Genomic DNA, 18,753 nt, shown 5'->3' with positions numbered 1-18,753 from the left:
GTAGGTAGCTCATCAGAGAGGTAGCAGCGATCGTTGGAACACCTGTTCGTAGTGCCGACTCGTTCACAAACACCACATCTACACTTCTCTCTCAGTCCAACAGATCGTTCTCTTGTTTAGTCACTTAAAGAATAAAAACGAAAGGATGTACGTTACCAGGACGCGACAAGGACTGTGTTGATTTACAGAAACGCACGTTTTTTCTGCTCCAGGGACTGCAGTAGTTTGTGAAGAATGCTGGGGTATATGGGAAATAAGGGATTTCTAACCAAAGCGTGCGTTGTGTTAACTGTCATTGTCGGGCTGCACATCATCCTCATGGTGTTATATGATTCAGATTCGGGGGCTAATAAATACACGAAATACCGGCAAATCTCAGATTTTGTTACTGACATGAACATGTCAGTAGCTCACAGAAAAAAAGTACTTAAGCTGATAAAATACTACAGCAATGGAACACTAGACGTAGACCTGAGTGAACTAGCCTTCACGAATAAACATCTAGAGCCATGTCCTGAGACTTCTCCACTTTTATGTAAGTTTACCTTACTTTGTAACGTTAAAATCATATTGTTGCCTACTAGCCTATTAGTATATACTTTATCGTAAACTATAGTAACATTTCTGTATGCTATAGACTATTGTTTTTGAACCTTACTATAGTAAACATTAACTTATTGTATTTACTACAGTTTATCAATTTACTATTGTTTTTATCAGAATATATTAATTGATTAGAATATATTAAGCAATTATACTGTAATATAACACTATATATATATTTCATTTGGATTGTGTTTGCACAGTTTGTACACTCTCTTGTTTAAGTTTTGGTCACTTATTAATTCTTAAATTATATATATGGCCCTGTCTATCAAAACCCAGCTAAAGCCTTTTTTATGATTTATTATGGGCAGCGTCTCGAACAGACCCAGACTTAAATGTATAAGCTGTCTTAATATTAATAGGTATGTTTGTAAAAATACCTAAATGCCCTAATATTACTAAGGCCTAGTCCTTAACCGTTTCTGGGAAACTGCCCCTTAATGTTTTCTACATATAATCATCCTACAAAATGTAAAGAACAATATGTGGAAACATATACTTGATAGCTTTAATATTGACTGAATTGAAATCAAACTCTGATGCTCCTCATCTCATAATTAGGTTATGACACTTTAACCTGGATTTCATAGACGGGGCACATGTTCTTTCTACCCATCAAAACTGTAGAATAACATGAATGTATGGCTATTATGTTCTGGATAAATCTAAAATATATCCATACTGTGTGGTATGTTTTGGCATCTTCCTAGTGACACTTGATCTGGTGTTTCTTCTATGACATGTGTAGTAGGTTTTGTACACAGTACACTGTAATAAATATTTTGCTTGGTATCATAAAATTGTGCTTCATGTCAAACAGTCTTATTAACTTATTTTATTTATCTCTGAATTAGCCTAACATGGGATACACCTGTAAAAGCAAGTTAAAGGGATAGTTCACTTTAAAATGAAATTTCTGTCATCATTTACTCATCCTCATGTTGTTTAATTTTTTTTTATGAACACCAAAGAAGATATTTTGAGAAATGATGGTAAACACATAGCAGCTAGTGACCATTGACTTCCATAGTAGGAAAGAAATATTTTGGAAATATTGTGATAAATGATGGTGAGCACACAGTTGACGGTACCCATTAAATTCCATCATATTTTACTATGGAAGTCTATGGTCACTATCTGCTGTGTGTTTACCATCATTTCTCAAAATATCTCCTTTTGTGTTCTTCAGAAAAAAGAAATCCATACAGGTTTAGAACAACATGAGGATGAGTAAATGATAACCAAACTATCTTTTTAAACAAATTATTGGGGCATGTTGTCACAGAATACCTATTGTTTATTGACACCACTATTCCGATAAGGAATGCTGTTTTGCTATTTTTTGAAATGCATACTGATATGATTATATCAACCCGGAATTAAACGTAAAAAATTGCAACATTTAAAATATATGTGTCAACATTGACATCAGTGGGAAAACAATGGGGATTTGATAAAAAGAACACACACTCTAAAAATGTCTGGGTTATTTTTATACCATGTTAGGTAAATATTGGACAGAACACACCATTTGGTTAACATTGACCCAATGCTGGGTTGCTTTAGCCCAACTGCTGGGTTATTATAACCCATGGTTGCATAACAACCACCCAACATGGGTAATTTTTAATCCAGCACGTGTTCTGTCAAGTATTTACCTATTATAGGTAAAAAAAAATAACCCAGACATAACCCAGTGCAGTTTAATCTTTTGGTTCAAAACTAAATAACTTAATAATAATTATATAATTTGTATATTGTATTACCGAGTTCACAATATAATGTCCTTAATTTTTTTACAGTTTTGAAGTAGGTGTTATACTATACCTCCGATACAGAAACCAAGTAGTTGTGTAATTTGCCTTTCAACCTATGTTAATCTATATAGACCCTTTTACAGCTCACTTGATCAAATAGCCTGCGCGCGCATTTTGGCAACAGAAATTGTGTTATTCCCCATTGGTTCTAACGTGTTAGCAACTCAGAAATTTTATTAAAACTTTTATTACGTTTCCCAGCATCAAAATGTCTGGTTGTTGCGTTTGGTTGCACTAAAATAAAATACTAATATACGTAAAGACCGTTTCATCGGGCGCACGTGCGGTGACGTGATAAGCGTCTGGTCCGAACTTTACTTACGTTTTCTGTTTATTTAATGGTCTGACTAGTTGCTGAAACTGAACTATTAAACAAATACCTCGTCGAAAATAACAAATGTTTTGGGTTCCTATGTAATTTTCGTGTTGTTTAGTTTGCTTGTTATATATATATATATATATATATCACGTAAATTCTGGTATATATATATATATATATATATATATATATATATATATATATATATATATATATATATATAAACTACTTTAAAAGGACTTTGTTGTTATTTATTCTTCGCGGAGTTCACCAGAAGTTACGTGATGACCACGAAGCCGCTTGTTGATGTTGTTACTGCTGAAACCGTCTATATATCTGGCAAGTTTATTTTTGGCCATCTGCTAACGTCTTCTTTCCACTCCACTATATAACACGGATCTGGTAGCTGTGTTGAAAAAGTTGATAAAGTCAACATTTTAAAATAACTTTCTCTGTCTGTGTTGCTTCACTGTTGACTCTTACCATACTTCTGTTGCCAAAATGCGTGTGCATACGGTGTCACGTCATCATTGTGTACAAACAGTAAAAGGGTCCATATACATACATATGGCAGACCCTTTTTCTAAAGCAACAATACATTCATACAGTTTGTTCTTCAGTATGTTCAACCACAATATGTTGGTCGATAAAACCCCTTTCACACAGTGCGTTCATCCCAGAAAATTGCTATAAAATTGCCAAAAAGCTTTTTAGGTAAAGGCAAACATCTCCTGGAATTGATCTAAGATTCTGAGAATGTTACATTGCTGTAGCATTTTGTAAACAAAAGGCAGGAACAATGCCATAAGACAAGGTTCTCAAGTCTCTCAAGCTTTCACTTTCCTGCAGAGTTTAGCTCCAGCCCTGATCAAACACACCCGAGCCAGGTCTTCAGGAACACCAGAAAGTTGCAAGCAGGTGAGTTTGATGAGGGTTGGAGCTAAACTCTGCAGGAAAGTGGATCTCGAGGGCCAGAGTTGAGGACCTCTGCCATAGCAGATGTGTCAAAGTGAGAATGTGTCTGTCGTTGAAACATAGCATCGCAAGAAAACAATCATCCAGCCTGGATAGTTCGGGAGGCATGGTGGCAGCGACCACTTGGGCTGCCTGGGCAAGCATAGCCTTCATCTTCGTATCAGACTCAGGCTGCACCACCTGTCCTGAGGTCGTCAGCGTATCCGACTCAACCACGAAGAGTGTAGGCTCCCCCTCCGATGCAGCTCCTTCCCCTGGTATCTCAACAGGCTTTGGATCTGCGAAGCGAGAGGGCTCATTCACGAACACATGCAAAATGCCCAGGCACGTAAGACAGCAGTCGTGACCATCCGACGGTGACAGTAATCGGCTACATCGGGAAACCCACGGGTGAAATGTAGTCTTTAAAAAAAGACGAAAAAAAGACGTGCAGCTCTTTTAGGAAAACTCTTTTAATGTGCTTTTTCTAGCGCGTTCATCACAGAAATTTGCTATGCAATTGTCACCCATGCAAACACATCCTGGAATTGATCCAAGGTTTTGAGAATGTTACATTGCTGTAACATTCTCGGAATCTGTCCTGTTTGAACAAAAGGCAGGAACAATGGCGAAAGAGGTGTGTCATATAGTGACGACTTGTGTGTCGTGTCGCTGCAACATATAGTTATGGTTCAGCTCTTTAACCGGAGGTTTTCAATGCCAATCAACGTTCACAATGAAGAAATCTCTGCAAACTGAAACCTGTAAGCTACTAAGTTTCAGATCGAATCAGAAAAATTGCACAAGCTTGGAATAAAGCTTGTGAATGAATTCTTGTAAAGCCGCAAATCATAAACAAACGTTAGGCGCTGCATGCGGAAAAAATTCCCAAAGCATACAATTATAATCACATAACACGTCACACCCTGATGTCATTTACGGATCATTACGGATCATAAATTCCTGTTTGCTCACTCTGTCTGATTTTATAGTCATGCATTCTCATCAATTGTTGTGACATCAGTTGTGACATACTTTTCTTTCTGTTTCTCTTGCAGTGGGTCCATTGCAAGTGGGTTTTGCTAATCCTTTGAATTTAAGTGAGGTGCGTGAGGATAATCCCGAGGTTAATACGGGCGGCAGGTATAAACCCAGCGAATGTGTGGCCCTTCAAAAAGTGGCAATAATCATCCCATTCAGAAACAGAGATGAACACCTCAAGTACTGGCTCTACTACCTTCATCCTATCCTACAGAGACAGCAGCTTGATTATGGGATTTATATCATAGAACAGGTAAAAGACTCGTATCACATATCGGCATCCACAGAAAAAAGTAGACAGACAGATAGATAGACTGAGGAGATGTGAGTAAAACCTTAACAAAATTGTAGGCACAGCCTGGTGACATTCACCTTGACTTATGGAAATGCAGTTTGGTTTTGCATAGACAGCCAGACAATGTTTTTAACCACCCTGACGGATACGAAGAGAAATGCAACCCATTAACACTACAAAATATAGCACATACAATATAATATACCACCTGTTTCTTTCAGTTTGTTTTCGGTCAATAAATGCAGTGTTTTTTCAGCTGTATTGCAAACATATTTAATGTCCGTCAGTTTTTGTGACTCACTGTGGGTAATTTGACTGTGCTTTGTTTACAAGCTGTATGGGTTGTATTTCTGTATCAATAGCCACTTTCTCTACCCGTCTCTTTTGTGTATTCCAGCCCTGCCTTCATGGTTTGTACACCATGTTGCATGGAAAATCATGATGCAAACAGGCTTGCACCTAACATAATGTGGACGGATGCTTATTTGCTTTGTGTGTATGTCTATGTTTATTCACAAGTTGGGCCATGCATATCCAACTATGATCGATTTTACTACGGTCATTACGTTCGTGTCAAAGAAAGGTCCAAGAAATGACCCAACTGGGACAAATTAGTGATTTTATTACTACTTCAAGACCTAGGAGGTTCTTTTTGGTGTGCATAGTTCCATAAAGAACCTTAAACACCCAAAGTACAGATCTACACTGATTTTGGTTAACAATAACTTAACAAAGTCAAATGAATCATTTCATTTTATATTTTTTCTATATGCATTCAATCTGTCTCTGGACACTACTGTCCTGCCCAAACATGTCATCCTTACATTGTGCTTTTTGTTCAGAATGGGAAGGACACATTCAACAGGGCAAAACTACTCAACGTGGGATACGCAGAAGCAATAAAGGAATACGATTACGACTGTTTCGTCTTTAGTGACGTAGACATCGTCCCAATGGATGACCACAACACCTACAAGTGCTTCAGTCAACCGCGCCACCTTTCTGTGTCCATGGACAAATTTGGATTTAAGTAAGATGAAGTCTCACACACAAACATAGCACATACTGTTGATGTTAAATTACGCTTTGATATACAATAGGATCCTAATATTTAAGAACACATTTGTAACAAATGTTAAAAATTGTGACCAGGCTAAAGTCTGACCTAAAATGGCTTATGATCTACCTACATAGGTTCAAGGTAAAAAAAAAATGATTTAAAGAGCACAGAAAAGGACATCAAAAAACATGCCTGCCAGATACAAATTAATTTGAATACATATTCAAAATAGATCAGTTACATTTTGGATGCACTTTACATCAAATCCTCAAATAGTTTTTACATTAATGGAGATGCTTACTTCTCTATTCATTGGCATACGCTTATGTATTCTGGACTGGTTGTTCAGTTATATAAAAATATTTTACCAGTATTTTTGCTGTGAAGTATAAATACTGAAAGGTTAAGCATGAAGTCGTGGATATATAAATGTATTATACATGTGCTACTGTACCTTTTCTTTGTTTACAGTCAACACAGAGACTAAGCAGGTGTGTACACAAAAGGGTTTAAGCGTGGCTGTAACCGCCGGACAGATGCCAACTGTGGGCACTTGCTAGCGTTTCTCGGTTCTGGCTAGAGGGGATACAGCTAAGGCCAAATCTTGCGAGATGTTGAGTGTAGGGTTAGGATGAAAATAGGATCAGGAAAATAAGTCTAGTTTTAAGACAAAAATATAAAATTTATATGAAATTGTGCTTAAAACAAGCAAAAAAAAAGTTTATTGAAAAAGTAAACTTATTTCAAGAAATTTTTTCTTATTCCATTGGCAGATTTTTTTGCTTGTTTTAAGCACTAATTTACTTACAGTTTATATTTTTTGTCTAAAAACTAGACTTATTTTCCAAGGTCATTTTGCTCATCATGAAAACAACACAAAAGTACTACTAAGAAAGTTTTTTTTGCAGTGAGCAGAATCACAGTGCCAAAAACACTCCACCCATATGTTTTATGCATAAATGTGCACTATATACCACCATTGCGTTTCTTTAAAATGAAGATCATAACTTTTTTTGCTGCAGCTCTATGGAGCTGACAGTAACTTCCAGGAACTGTTTTTTGATCCATTGTTGTAAAAAACAGTTCCATTGGAGTGAATGGAGTTGATGCAACTTTCTTCCCAAAGGGCTCTGGGTTCAGGGATAGGATTAGGATGAAAACAGCACTCATTTTGTGAGATTTCAAGAGATTTTTTTTAGCCATTGCTGTATCCCTTCCAGCCACAACTGTGTTTCTTCAGCTGTGCAAGCGTTTTGCTTGCTGTGATACTTCTGTTGTACGATGCGGCAGGTGGTAATTGTGATATTTGTCCCGCCCGTCCTTCACTGTGTGCAGTGACATTGACGAGCTGAGCATTTCACCCAAAGTTAAATATGTTTCGATTCGGAGTGTGGAAAAAAGTGCGGACAAAACCCGCAAGCTGCTGGCGTTATTGAAAAGCGCAGCACTTCCATTGGAAACAATAAAAAGGCCGCAGGCGTATGGTTACAGGGTTGAAATAAAATTTTCATGTTATACACAGAAAAAACTCAAGTCATACAAGTATTTGCAAGTCCAGTTCTGCCTTGTTGAAGTCTGGGAAAAAATCTGCGGCTCCCATTTTTACCTATTTACATAAACAAATGAAGTCGAGCCACTTGGGGGCCGAAAATTAGAGAAGTTTTTTGTGGGTTTGTGTAATTCCCAGAAGGTTAGAATTTTGAGTTTCCTGATTCCTTTCTGGAACAAACTGTATAAAAGAACAGGTTAAACATGTCCCGGCCACATTTGATAGTGCTTTTAGCCCCTTTTGCCCCACCAAATCCTTTAAATACAGTGTTCCTTGATCTATTTTAAGGTAGTGTCAACTTTTTGATGTGTTGTTCAAACAACAGGAACTGCAAATGCTTTTAGGGACATGCACAGACATGTGGGGGGGGGGGGGGCATGGGCTCAAGTGGGAATAAAGAGCACTTCTCATAATTATTTAAAAAAAAAAAATGACATAACCTAGCATAGATTGACACTATTCTGATGCAATTCCCTTATATGACGAAATTGTTTCATACCTAAAAGATTTTTACAGAATAATCAGATTGTGATGATGATGTTATTAAGCACAAATATTACTGTATTCACTTATATTGTCTCCATTAATAATGGCTCCATTATGAAGAGAGATCTTGTGTGCATCACATGTTTTGTCTAAATAAGTGCCATCTGCAGATGCGTCTAAAGGGTTTATAATAAAAAAAAATGCACGCATTTGCCAGATACTCCCATAATCTCATGCATAATCAAAGTTTACTGTTAAGGAAGTGTCTTGTGTGTATTTTGTGAACGTGAGCGTCTCTTTTATCATAAATGGTTTTGACACGTGTGCAGCAGGCACTTATTTTGACAAAACAAGTGATGCACATGGTTCAGATGACGCAACAAACACATATTTTGAAACGCAAGCAACACACGTGACACTCTAAACACTTATTTTGAATTAGCGCCCCTCGGATAAGCAGTCACGGGCCGCCATTGGCTAGTACTGATCAAAAGTCATACATGTTAGCAAAACAAAAGTTAAAACTAGTTTTGTCTTATGGCTGATAAGCTGTAAATTGAGGGCTGGTACAGTAGCTTGTTCTTTTGTTTATCACCTTCACACAAGCCAAGAAAACCACAACTGAAACAGTAAGTAAAACTGAGTACAATAACACTTCATACCTTTATTCTGAAACTGTCAGTCATAAATCATATTGCTGAACTGTCCATGCCAAGCGATCACACAAAAATCCATTTTGCTATTTTAGTATGCAAAATATAATATATGAATACTTCTCAAGTGTTTACGTATGAGAATATTTGTCATGGTTGTTTAACAAGACTATACACCCAGTTTTGTGTACTCTGGTAAACACAATACATCTAATCTTACATCTTACATGTCCATGCAAACATCATTCATACTGTATTTCACAACCATGCCATCGGCCATTCAGATACACTTTTAGCAAAGCACTATTAACACGGCTACAATGTGCATGTATGCATTTGTGAATGTGTATTAAAGGGACAAAAGCGTATTGTTAGTGGCAGATTGCTGTCTGAATGCTTTCTTTATTGCCCATCACTGCGTGAATGACTAAGCAGTTTGCGCTGATATCTGATCTGCCATTAGTATTATGATATGTCACTTCACAGTTCCTGAGGGTATATGAATACAACCAGGAAAATGACCCTGGGGAACATTAAGATTTTGGGAAACTTGTTTATATAAGTTTACTACTCTTTAAATGTCTTAGTTTTTACAAATTTAGATTTTGTGAAACTTGTTTATATACATTTGTAACTCTTTAAAGGGGACATTCCATGAAAATCAGACTTTTTCCATGTTTAAGTGCTATATCGGGTCCCCAGTGCTTCTACCAACCCAGAAAACATGAAAAATAGCAACCCTGTAACTTTGTTTTGGTAAGGCTCTCTCTGCAAGCATGGGAATATATAGGTCATTCGGATTTCGCTCCCCCCATGACGTATTAAGGGGATCTTATTATAATGATACCGCCCCTTCATCTGCGCTATCCAACCATGACGCTGCCTCGAATGCGAGAGTCAGAGAGAAAGAATGATTGACAGCACGACGCGTTTGCATTCCCTCAAACACAAACAGTAGCCTACAATCTTATAACTTGTAGTTTTAATAATCTTTCTAAAGGTTGAATTAACGTTACTTTAGTGCAAAAGAGAGAGCGAGTGAGAGCGAGTGAGTGAGTGAGTGAACGAACGTATTTCATCAATACAACAAGTATGTTGTTTAATGTTTCTCTGAAGTTTATATGAATGAACACGAGGATTAATGCACTGCACGAGACCGAGGGAGGGAGCAACCCGTATTCACAATCATACACAATAAGCATAAATATGTTGTTTAATGTTTCTCTTAAGTTTCAAATGAATACGAGGAGTTACAAGATAGAGAGTGAGAGACTGACAGAAACGCGAATGTGTTCAATCACAATAAACTTAAACATGTCATTTGATCTGTTTCTCTAAAGTTTAAGCATTAAACGTGTTGTTTTAGTACAGATCATTTAAATGTGCTTGTGTGGTTTGGTCAAAAAGTAAACTTCTGAGTGCTTGTGGAAGTGGATTTTATTGTAACATGCTGAAAATCATTGTGCCTGTTTAAAACACTGGCAGCATGAGACCTAAAAATCTTTATTTTTATTCCACAATGTTCCCCATCTGCTGATTAAACATGTATTTAGTATGCATAAAACAGATGATTGACTTTTTAAACTTGTTCAAATATATAATGCTGAACATAACTTACTAACTTCTTTCGTGATAAAATCTCCCTCTCTTGTCTACAGCGCGACCGCTTGAGACTCCGCCCACCTGAGCAGCTCATTTGGATTTAAAGAGATACACACAAAAACGTTGCCTTTTTGCTCAGACCCATAAAGTGCCTATTTTAACATGCCACAATAAATTACCTATAGAGTATTTTGAGCTAAAACTTCACATATGTACTCTGGGGACATCAGAGATTAATTTAACTCTTTCACCGCCAGCGTTTAAAAAAAAAAGTTGACAGCCAGCGCCAGCGTTTTTCATGATTTTCACCAAAGTTTAATGCCTTCCATAAAATGTTCTTCTTTAAATATATAAAAATACAATATACCAAATGAAAGAACAGACCCTCTGCTTTAAAAAAAACAAAACATTTCATCCTACCTTCAGTGGTTCTTTTGTAATCAGCTTTTGAATATGGGTAGGTTTCTGCAAAAACACCACATTTTGAGCAAAAAGCAGAGATAATTCCATTTTTGTGACGGACTTTTCATAGAGATCCCATTCAGAGCGATCTTTAAAACAGACACGGACATGCAGCTGCTTGCCATAGGGCAATACTTCCGGGTTTAAAAAGTTGCGGATAATAGTGGTATTGCGGAAAGACGGAAAATCTCGTCATTGGCGGGGAAGCGTTTTCTCTTAATTGACGAGATATCTCGTCAATGGCGGTGAAAGAGTTAATATCTTAAAAACGTCTTGTGGAATGTCCCCTTTAAAGGTCTTAGTTTTTATTATTTCAAATTGTTTTCTGTTTAAGGCAAATCCAATAAAATCTGCAGTATCTTTTGCCATAAAAATGTCACCATGAGATCAAATCATCTACTGTATGGTCATTCAGAGCATTTAGTTGTTGTCAAATATGGACATTTTTGATTTATGATTGTTTGTGTTTTACCTGAGACACTTGATAGGCTATAGCCTATTGTATCATTGTTAAGATTGTTTTCATATTAGTCTGTCGTATCAGATTTAGCCACAAAGCATAGCTCATAATATAATATTTCTTAGGAAAAGTGTTACATCAAATAACTGTAAACTTAGCATTGTTTAAAAGTGTAATTTCACACCAGTAGTCCACAAACAACCACCCTACGTGAGTTTCATGTCACACAGGTTTTTTTTTGCCGGAATCAGTCATGAGAATGAGAAGCAAATCTCTTGTGTGTTCATGTAAATGGCTGAATAACCTGCGTAGTGTCCGATTGCTAAATAGCTTGCTGAGTCCATGCTGCTCATCTCTGTGTCATATGGACGTGAGCCCATTTTTTGTTATTAATAGCTTCAAAGCTAAAACGGATGTAATAAGCTATTGTCCCTACTAGTAAAGCTATTAGTCAAAAGTAAAGCAGCCTTTCCCGTTTCGCAAGATAACAACAGAATTTTTATAAAAATGAATCATCATAAAAATATTTCACTAATGTTTATTGCATAAATGGGAGCCTGTCTGTAAAATCCTGGCTTAAGTAGTTTGATTTAGCATTGATTTAAATCTTTGCCAAATGCATAAATGAACATCAAGATTATAATTTCACAAACCGTGAAAGTCACACATTATTTAATAATCTTCGGTGTAAAATAGGTCATTGTGAATGCTGTACAACGGATTTTGCATGTACTGTATAGTGTTGATGAAGAATAGCTAAGCTTTCCAGAGAAATCATGACTGATTTACTTAAATTACTACTGTTTTCCCCGGTTTCACAGACTTAAACGGACAATGTGTAGTTTTTTTATCAGTCAAAATCAATGTCTTTGTTCATAAATATGTCCTCATTGGTGTCAAATGACCTATGCCAATGATCTGACTTTGCTTTGTAAGCTTAGATTTTCTTCTCTTTATTTACATCGAACGGGTAAGTCCAATGAGGCTTCCATGATGTTTCGCCATATTGAAAAACTAAAATAGCAGAAAGGGACAAAAAGCACTAGCCTACTGCAACACGTTTCCACAACACGTTTTCGTTAAAAACACATGAACCAGCTGAAACGGATAAGGAGATCAGTGAGTACATAGTTGCAAAACGCATTTGGAAAAGCGAGGCGCTAGAGAGCACTATTCATTCGAATGCAAAATACAATTTCACCACAAGATGGGGGAAAATCCTACTTATTGTCCCTTTAAGGCTAGTCCTAGACTAAAACACGTGTTGAAGACGTTTCAGCCTAAAATAACTTGCACTGGCCGATCTTAAATTATGCCAGTGCCATTGATTTGACTCAAGATAAACGGCAGTTTATAAACGATGTTAAAACATTCTCATTTAAAGGAACAGTATGTAAGAAATGTATATCTATTAATCATAAAATGGCCCTGATATGTCACTAGACATTAAGAAATCCATTTTCATTTCAAATACTTATATCATTGACAACAGTGTTCTGGCCAGGATATTATCATTTAAGAAATGGAGTTGCAGCCCTCAACTGATGTTTATGTTGTCATTTTGTGTATTGGCCACCAGTTGTGTGATTGCAGTACCAGTTTTAGCCACAAGTTTTGTGTTTGCAATACCAGTTTTGGCCACAATCCTACATACTGTTCCTTTAACTAAGGCTTAAGAGCCGTTCACATTTTAATGATAACTATAACTATAAATATATAGTTTTGAAAATCTTTTTATATTAAAGACAAAAGCGGAGTTCACACCAAAACTATAACGATAAAGATACAACGAAGGATATCGTTTGGATCACTTTCTGGGCGATTTTTCCCCACCTGATGAACAATAAACCATTGACAGCCAATCAAATCTATTTGAACTTCAAGTGCACGCGCACTTGAATCGGTGGAAAAAATTTAATATTGGTGCATCTCTATTTTTTCATTCTTTGTCCCAGGGGTAAAAAATAAAGCAAACAAACCTGATATCAAACCTAATCATAAACTTTGTGACATCACAATGTGGTTATGTTAAGTGTCTGTATGTTATTTAAGATTTTTTTTTTATGCAGGTTGCCATATAAAAATTATTTTGGGGGTGTGTCAGCTATGAGCAAAGCCCAGTATCTGAAGATTAATGGCTTTCCCAATAACTACTGGGGCTGGGGAGGAGAGGATGATGACATTTATTATAGGTGAGGAAAAACATTCCATTCAGATGAGCTGGTGGTGTGTCAAAGACATTGCTGATCAAACATTTGACAGCATGCTTTAAATAATACAAATTTTATTTTGCTTGGCAATCACACACATACCACATGATTTGTGATTTTATATATAACATAATTGATTAAGGTTTTATACAATAAAACAGTGGTTGTGCATTAAGGGAGTAATGGGATTTTAGGCAATGCACAGGTAATGTTTATGGGCTTGTTCTTTTTCAAGGCTCGCATACCGGGGCATGACAATATCAAGGCCAAGCGGAAACATCGGTAAATGCCGAATGATCCGTCACAAGAGAGATGAGAAAAATGAGGCGAATCCACACAGGTAAACTTTCTTTTAAACGTACACGTGCACATATAGACATAGAGGACTAAATGAAGATCTTATTCTGTGCATTTTCATTTTTTAGATTTAAAAGAATCCGTCTCGTACGGAAGATGATGAACCAAGACGGCATCAAATCACTCAAGTACAAAGTCCTAAAGGTAGAAAAAGACCAGCTTTTCACCAAAATCATAGTGGACATTGGCAAGCCAACCAAAGGGATCTAAGAGGAGACATTTAACTTGCTTTAACCCTCCGGGAAAAACATTCACATGCCCGTCAGACCACACAGGCGAGCATGCAAGATTGCTGAGCTTTTGGATCAAAATAAAGTTAAATCTGATTTGCAAATCAGTTAGTAAAGATCATGTCTCAGGAATCAAATGACATAACTACTTTGAATATGGGTATAAGTTAAGTGGTGTCAGGCTAGAGGCGATTATGCTACGGGCACATCTTGTGAGATGTTGGGTTTGGGGGTAGGATAAATATAAAAACAGCGTTCATCCTGTGAGAATTGGCCGTAGCTGTATCCCTTCTAGCCACAAGCGACCAAGTGCCTCTAATATGAGACACAAATCCATTTTCTTTAAGTTAAGACTTAAAGAATGTCATCAGGGTCATCTACTGTTTATGATCTGTACTTATTCATATGTACTTGTACATATACTTCATGCTTGGTCCTGGAATAGTACTTATTTCTGGCCAGTCAGGTTTTTAAGCTATCACACTGGATTGTAAACGTGGGTTTTCTTTCATGTGAAAATCCTTCACTGTAAAAACTGTGACTTTTATACATTATTAAGTTCAGTCAACTTTTATTAAGTTGATTAAACTTAAAAATTTAAGTGCAATACTTGATTCAAACAAAACTTTTTTATTTTCAAACTAATCTGACGGTAGTATGGTTTTTTATCTTTATGTTCGTATAGTAAGAAAGTATTAAGCAAAAACAACAAGTTTGTAATACATTGGTATCTTTAATTGTTTACAATTTAATTAGATCGAAATGTAATTCAAATTAATGTGACATTTGTAACTTATTTATCTTTTTCAATAGAAAATAATTTTTGGTGGAGGAAAATGTTTTTGTCTTTAGTTGCTGACTAATATTTCATACTACTTACTTTCATACACTGGCAGAGTATTTTCATTATAAAATCTTTTGTAATAAACAAGAAAAAGTTTTGAAGTTTCACCAATAAATTCCCACAATGTGCCATCAACGCGTCAAAATGTTTGTCTTGCAATGTGAGCCAGAATTAAATCCAACCCAAAATACTCTCCTCGGCTGTGCAGCCTATGCGAAATATTAACTTGATTATCAGTTTGTGTTTATTAGACTTAATTCTTATGACAACAGCTTTAGGTGAGATCAAATCATAAGTGTGCAATTAAAAACTGAAAATATTTAAAAGGTTCTTCAAATTATAAATAGGTAAGAATGGTTAATAATAATTGCACTTTAAAAAATGATGTCAAATCAACATATTTAACTTAACAAATGAATTATTATTTTTTTTAAGTTATGTCAACTACAGTAAAAACTTAAAATGGTAGGTTGAATTGACTTGCATAACCAGTTGTTTTAAAAGGATAGTTCGCCCAAAAATGAACATTTTGTTACAAAAATGAAAATTACAAACCTGTATAAATTTATAAAAAGAAAGGAAGATATTTTGAGGAATGTTTGTAACCAAAGCGTTCTTGAGCCCCATTCACTTTCATAGTATTCTCTTTTCATATTTTTTCTTCTATGGCATCGCTGCATGTGAAGAACCTTTAAAGGGACACTCCACTTTAAAAAAAAATATGCTCATTTTCCAGCTCCCCTAGAGTTAATCCATACAGCCGATATCGGGGTCTGGCGCTAGCACTTTTAGCATAGCTTAGCACAATCCATTGAATCAGATTAGACCATTAGCGCTATAAAATAACCAAAGAGTTTTGATATTTAAAACTTGACTCTTCTGTAGTTAATGTACTAAGACCTACAGAAAATAAAAGTTGTGATTTTTCTAGGCAGATATGGCTAGGAACTATACTCTCATTCTGGTCTAATAATCAAGGATTTTGCTGCTGACTGCAGCAGGCGTAGTGATATTACGCACTGCCCGAAAATAGTCCCTGTGTTTACTTTCAATAGCAGGGGACTATTTTCGGGCAGTGCGTAATATCATTACGCCTGCTGCAGCCATGTCACAGCAGCAAAGTCCTTGATTATTACGCTAGTAGCCATATCTGCCTAGAAAATCGCAACTTTTAATTTTCTGTAGGTCTTAGTACACAATGTAACTACAGAAGAGTCAAGTTTTAAATATCGAAACTCTTTGGTTATTTTTGAGCGTGATGCTAATGGTCTAATCAGATTCAATGGATTATGCTAAGCTATGCTAAAAGTGCTAGTGCTAGCCTGGAGATCGGCTGAATGGAATAAAAAACTGTAAAAATCAAATGTTTAACTCTAGGGGAGCTGGAAAATTGGAGTGTCCATTTAAAGCACCTTGTTTGCTTATACCTATTTTTATGTTAAGCTGATATTGCAAAACTGTTTCTGTTTCGCATGAATACATAGCCAGTATAGTGCTGATTGTTGCTAAACCCGAGATGTTGACAAAACTTTTTTGCAAATGTATCACTGTTTATCATCACAACAAAAACCATTCAAAGGACAGTATGGCGGTACATTCTGCACTGTAAAAAAAATCCGTAGAAATTACAATGTTATTGCAGCTGGGTTGCCGGTAATTTACCGTAGATTTTAATTTATGTTATTTACTGGCAAGAGTTTGTTCAAAGTTAAATAAATTTTAAATATTAACAAGTCTTTATCTTTACAGAATAAAACTATACAATAACAGCCTCATGCAAAGCATTCTGGGAACCAGAAATCATCATCAACCTTTTTCTGTTTTTTGCTTCAGATTTTGTTTCCCAGAATGTTTTGCTTGATGCTGTTTTTTTTAGTTTTACTCTGTAAAGACAAAGACTTGTAAATGTTAAATGTTCATTCAACTTTGAATTTTTTTTTGCCAGTAAATAACATAAATTTAAATCTACGGTAAATTACCGGCAACCCAGCTGCAATTTCTACGGATTTTTTTTTACAGTGTGCTACTGTGAAATACATGGGCATCAAAAGTAAAAAATGTGTGTGGTTCCAAAGAATTTACTCAAGTAGATGCCATTTTCTGGTGCCTGCCTTTTAATAAATCAATTGCCTTAATAGCCTAAAAGCCTAAAAGGTCTCTCAAAGCGCAGAGGTCTCTCGAAGCATGCGCAAGGAGAAACTGTGCCTCCAAATATTAATAAATAATTTTCTGCACACAATGCTGTTAATTGTTGTAAAGTTGTCTGAACTTTAAAACTTGCATTTATTTATGCAGCGATGTATGTTTTTTTATCAAAAAGATGAGAGAGAGAGGCAACGGTAAAGTTGCAAGTCGTTAAGTAAATAGCGTCAAGAGCCCATGATCACTATCTCATAGCACCTGTCATATTTATTATCTCCATATCTAAAGATCTCATATACAGGTATTTTCCCTGTCTGGTTTGTGCATATTCATACACTTGAATAGCGTAGGTCAGATTGGACATTGTATGCCTGAGTTAGAACAACTTCCTGTTTCGTGGCTAAACGCTGAAATTTGCCAGGCTGCCACAGACACACGCTCCAACAAAAAGTCAAGATCTCCGCAATTTAACATCACAAAGGCCTTTAGATGACACAGACCAAATATGAAGATGATCTGATAAAATTTCTAGGAGGAGTTTGTTAAAGTATGAAGCCTGGAAATGCCAACATTTGCGCAGAAATCATAGCGAAAATCCAAAATGGCCGACTTCCTGCTGGGTTTAGAGCTTGGGACTTTTTTGTCCATCTTGAGGTGATAGATAACCCTACCAAATTTCGTATCCATACGTTTTTGGTAGCGGGAGGGCTGTTCTCTTGAAATTTTGCAGCTGGCGCTTTCGAGTCATTTCTATACGCCCACTTCTGATGCCTATATCACATGTACATTTTCGTAACTTCTGACGTGTGTGCAAAGTTTCATGAGTTTTCGAGCATGTTTAGGCCCTCAAAAATGTGATTCATTTCAGAGAAGAAGAAGAAGAAACTGAGCAAAAACAATAGGGCTTTGCACCCGAGTGTGCTCGGGCCCTAAATAAAGCTAAACAACATATATACCTTAAAATATACCATTACCGTAAAATAAAATGACTAACTACCTGAAATGAATTTTTGGTCACACCGCCCACCCCTAGCTATACAGTAATTCCTTTTCACTATTCAAACATGTGGTTGGGCGGAACAGTGTGGTTAAAAGGCATTTTTTTCCCGAATCACTGAAAAACAACAAAAGACACCACCGTGTTAAACATACACACTGCTAAACCCAAGGTCTTTTACAAGGTGATTAAAAAGGTCATTGCAAGTATTTATTTGAGTCAAAGCCTACTCACCCTTTTAAAGGTGGGGCCACTTTCCTAGAATGACTGGTTATACACGTAATTTCTGATCATGCCAAATGTAAAACTTAACAGCGTATCACTTAAAACTGTGCTGCAATGTTATAAATTTCCTTTAGGTGTTTATAAAGATACTGTTGTTGTAGTTTGGGGCAAATAAATAGTGTAGAAGATGAAATTATAATATGAAATTATTAAAATGCACTTAAATCATGTTTACCTAATCATCGCACTTTAACAGGTTGTTTGCCGGACAGGGTTTATTCTAGTCCCAGAATAAAATGCATGTTTGATTTGATCTGATTTTAAAAGCACAGTGTTAAAAACTAATACACATTAAGTAAAAAAAAAAAAAACACAGTGCACTGACATCTTAACATGCATCATTGTTATTGTCTGAAAAAATCTGCTCCGATGTGCTTTCTCGGA

At 36.2% G+C, this 18,753-nt stretch overlaps 1 protein-coding gene across 1 annotated transcript; it reads left to right on the top strand.

Moving 5' to 3' along the window:
• Window positions 1-15,690, top strand: b4galt1 (UDP-Gal:betaGlcNAc beta 1,4- galactosyltransferase, polypeptide 1). Its single transcript, XM_065254389.2, has 6 exons — window positions 1-535; window positions 4,755-4,990; window positions 5,875-6,062; window positions 13,374-13,496; window positions 13,750-13,854; window positions 13,940-15,690. Exons 1-6 carry the CDS (start codon window positions 235-237, stop codon window positions 14,079-14,081), a joined length of 1,095 nt encoding a protein of 364 aa, XP_065110461.1. The 5' UTR covers window positions 1-234; the 3' UTR covers window positions 14,082-15,690.
• The last annotated feature ends 3,063 nt before the right edge of the window (window positions 15,691-18,753 follow it).

This window comes from Paramisgurnus dabryanus, chromosome 4 (genome assembly GCF_030506205.2).
Source record: "Paramisgurnus dabryanus chromosome 4, PD_genome_1.1, whole genome shotgun sequence".
Lineage (NCBI taxonomy): Eukaryota > Metazoa > Chordata > Actinopteri > Cypriniformes > Cobitidae > Paramisgurnus > Paramisgurnus dabryanus.
Note: the sequence above shows the minus strand (reverse complement) of the source record. Positions and strands in the feature narration are given on the sequence as shown.

Excerpts from the sequence above, each read along its gene's own strand:
- b4galt1 (XM_065254389.2), top strand. The coding sequence starts at position 235 with ATGCTGGGGTATATGGGAAATAAGGGATTTCTAACCAAAGCGTGCGTT. Across the intron at positions 13,497-13,749 it reads GATGATGACATTTATTATAG|GCTCGCATACCGGGGCATGA; the intron begins GTGAGGAAAAAC and ends TTCTTTTTCAAG. Across the intron at positions 13,855-13,939 it reads AATGAGGCGAATCCACACAG|ATTTAAAAGAATCCGTCTCG; the intron begins GTAAACTTTCTT and ends TTCATTTTTTAG.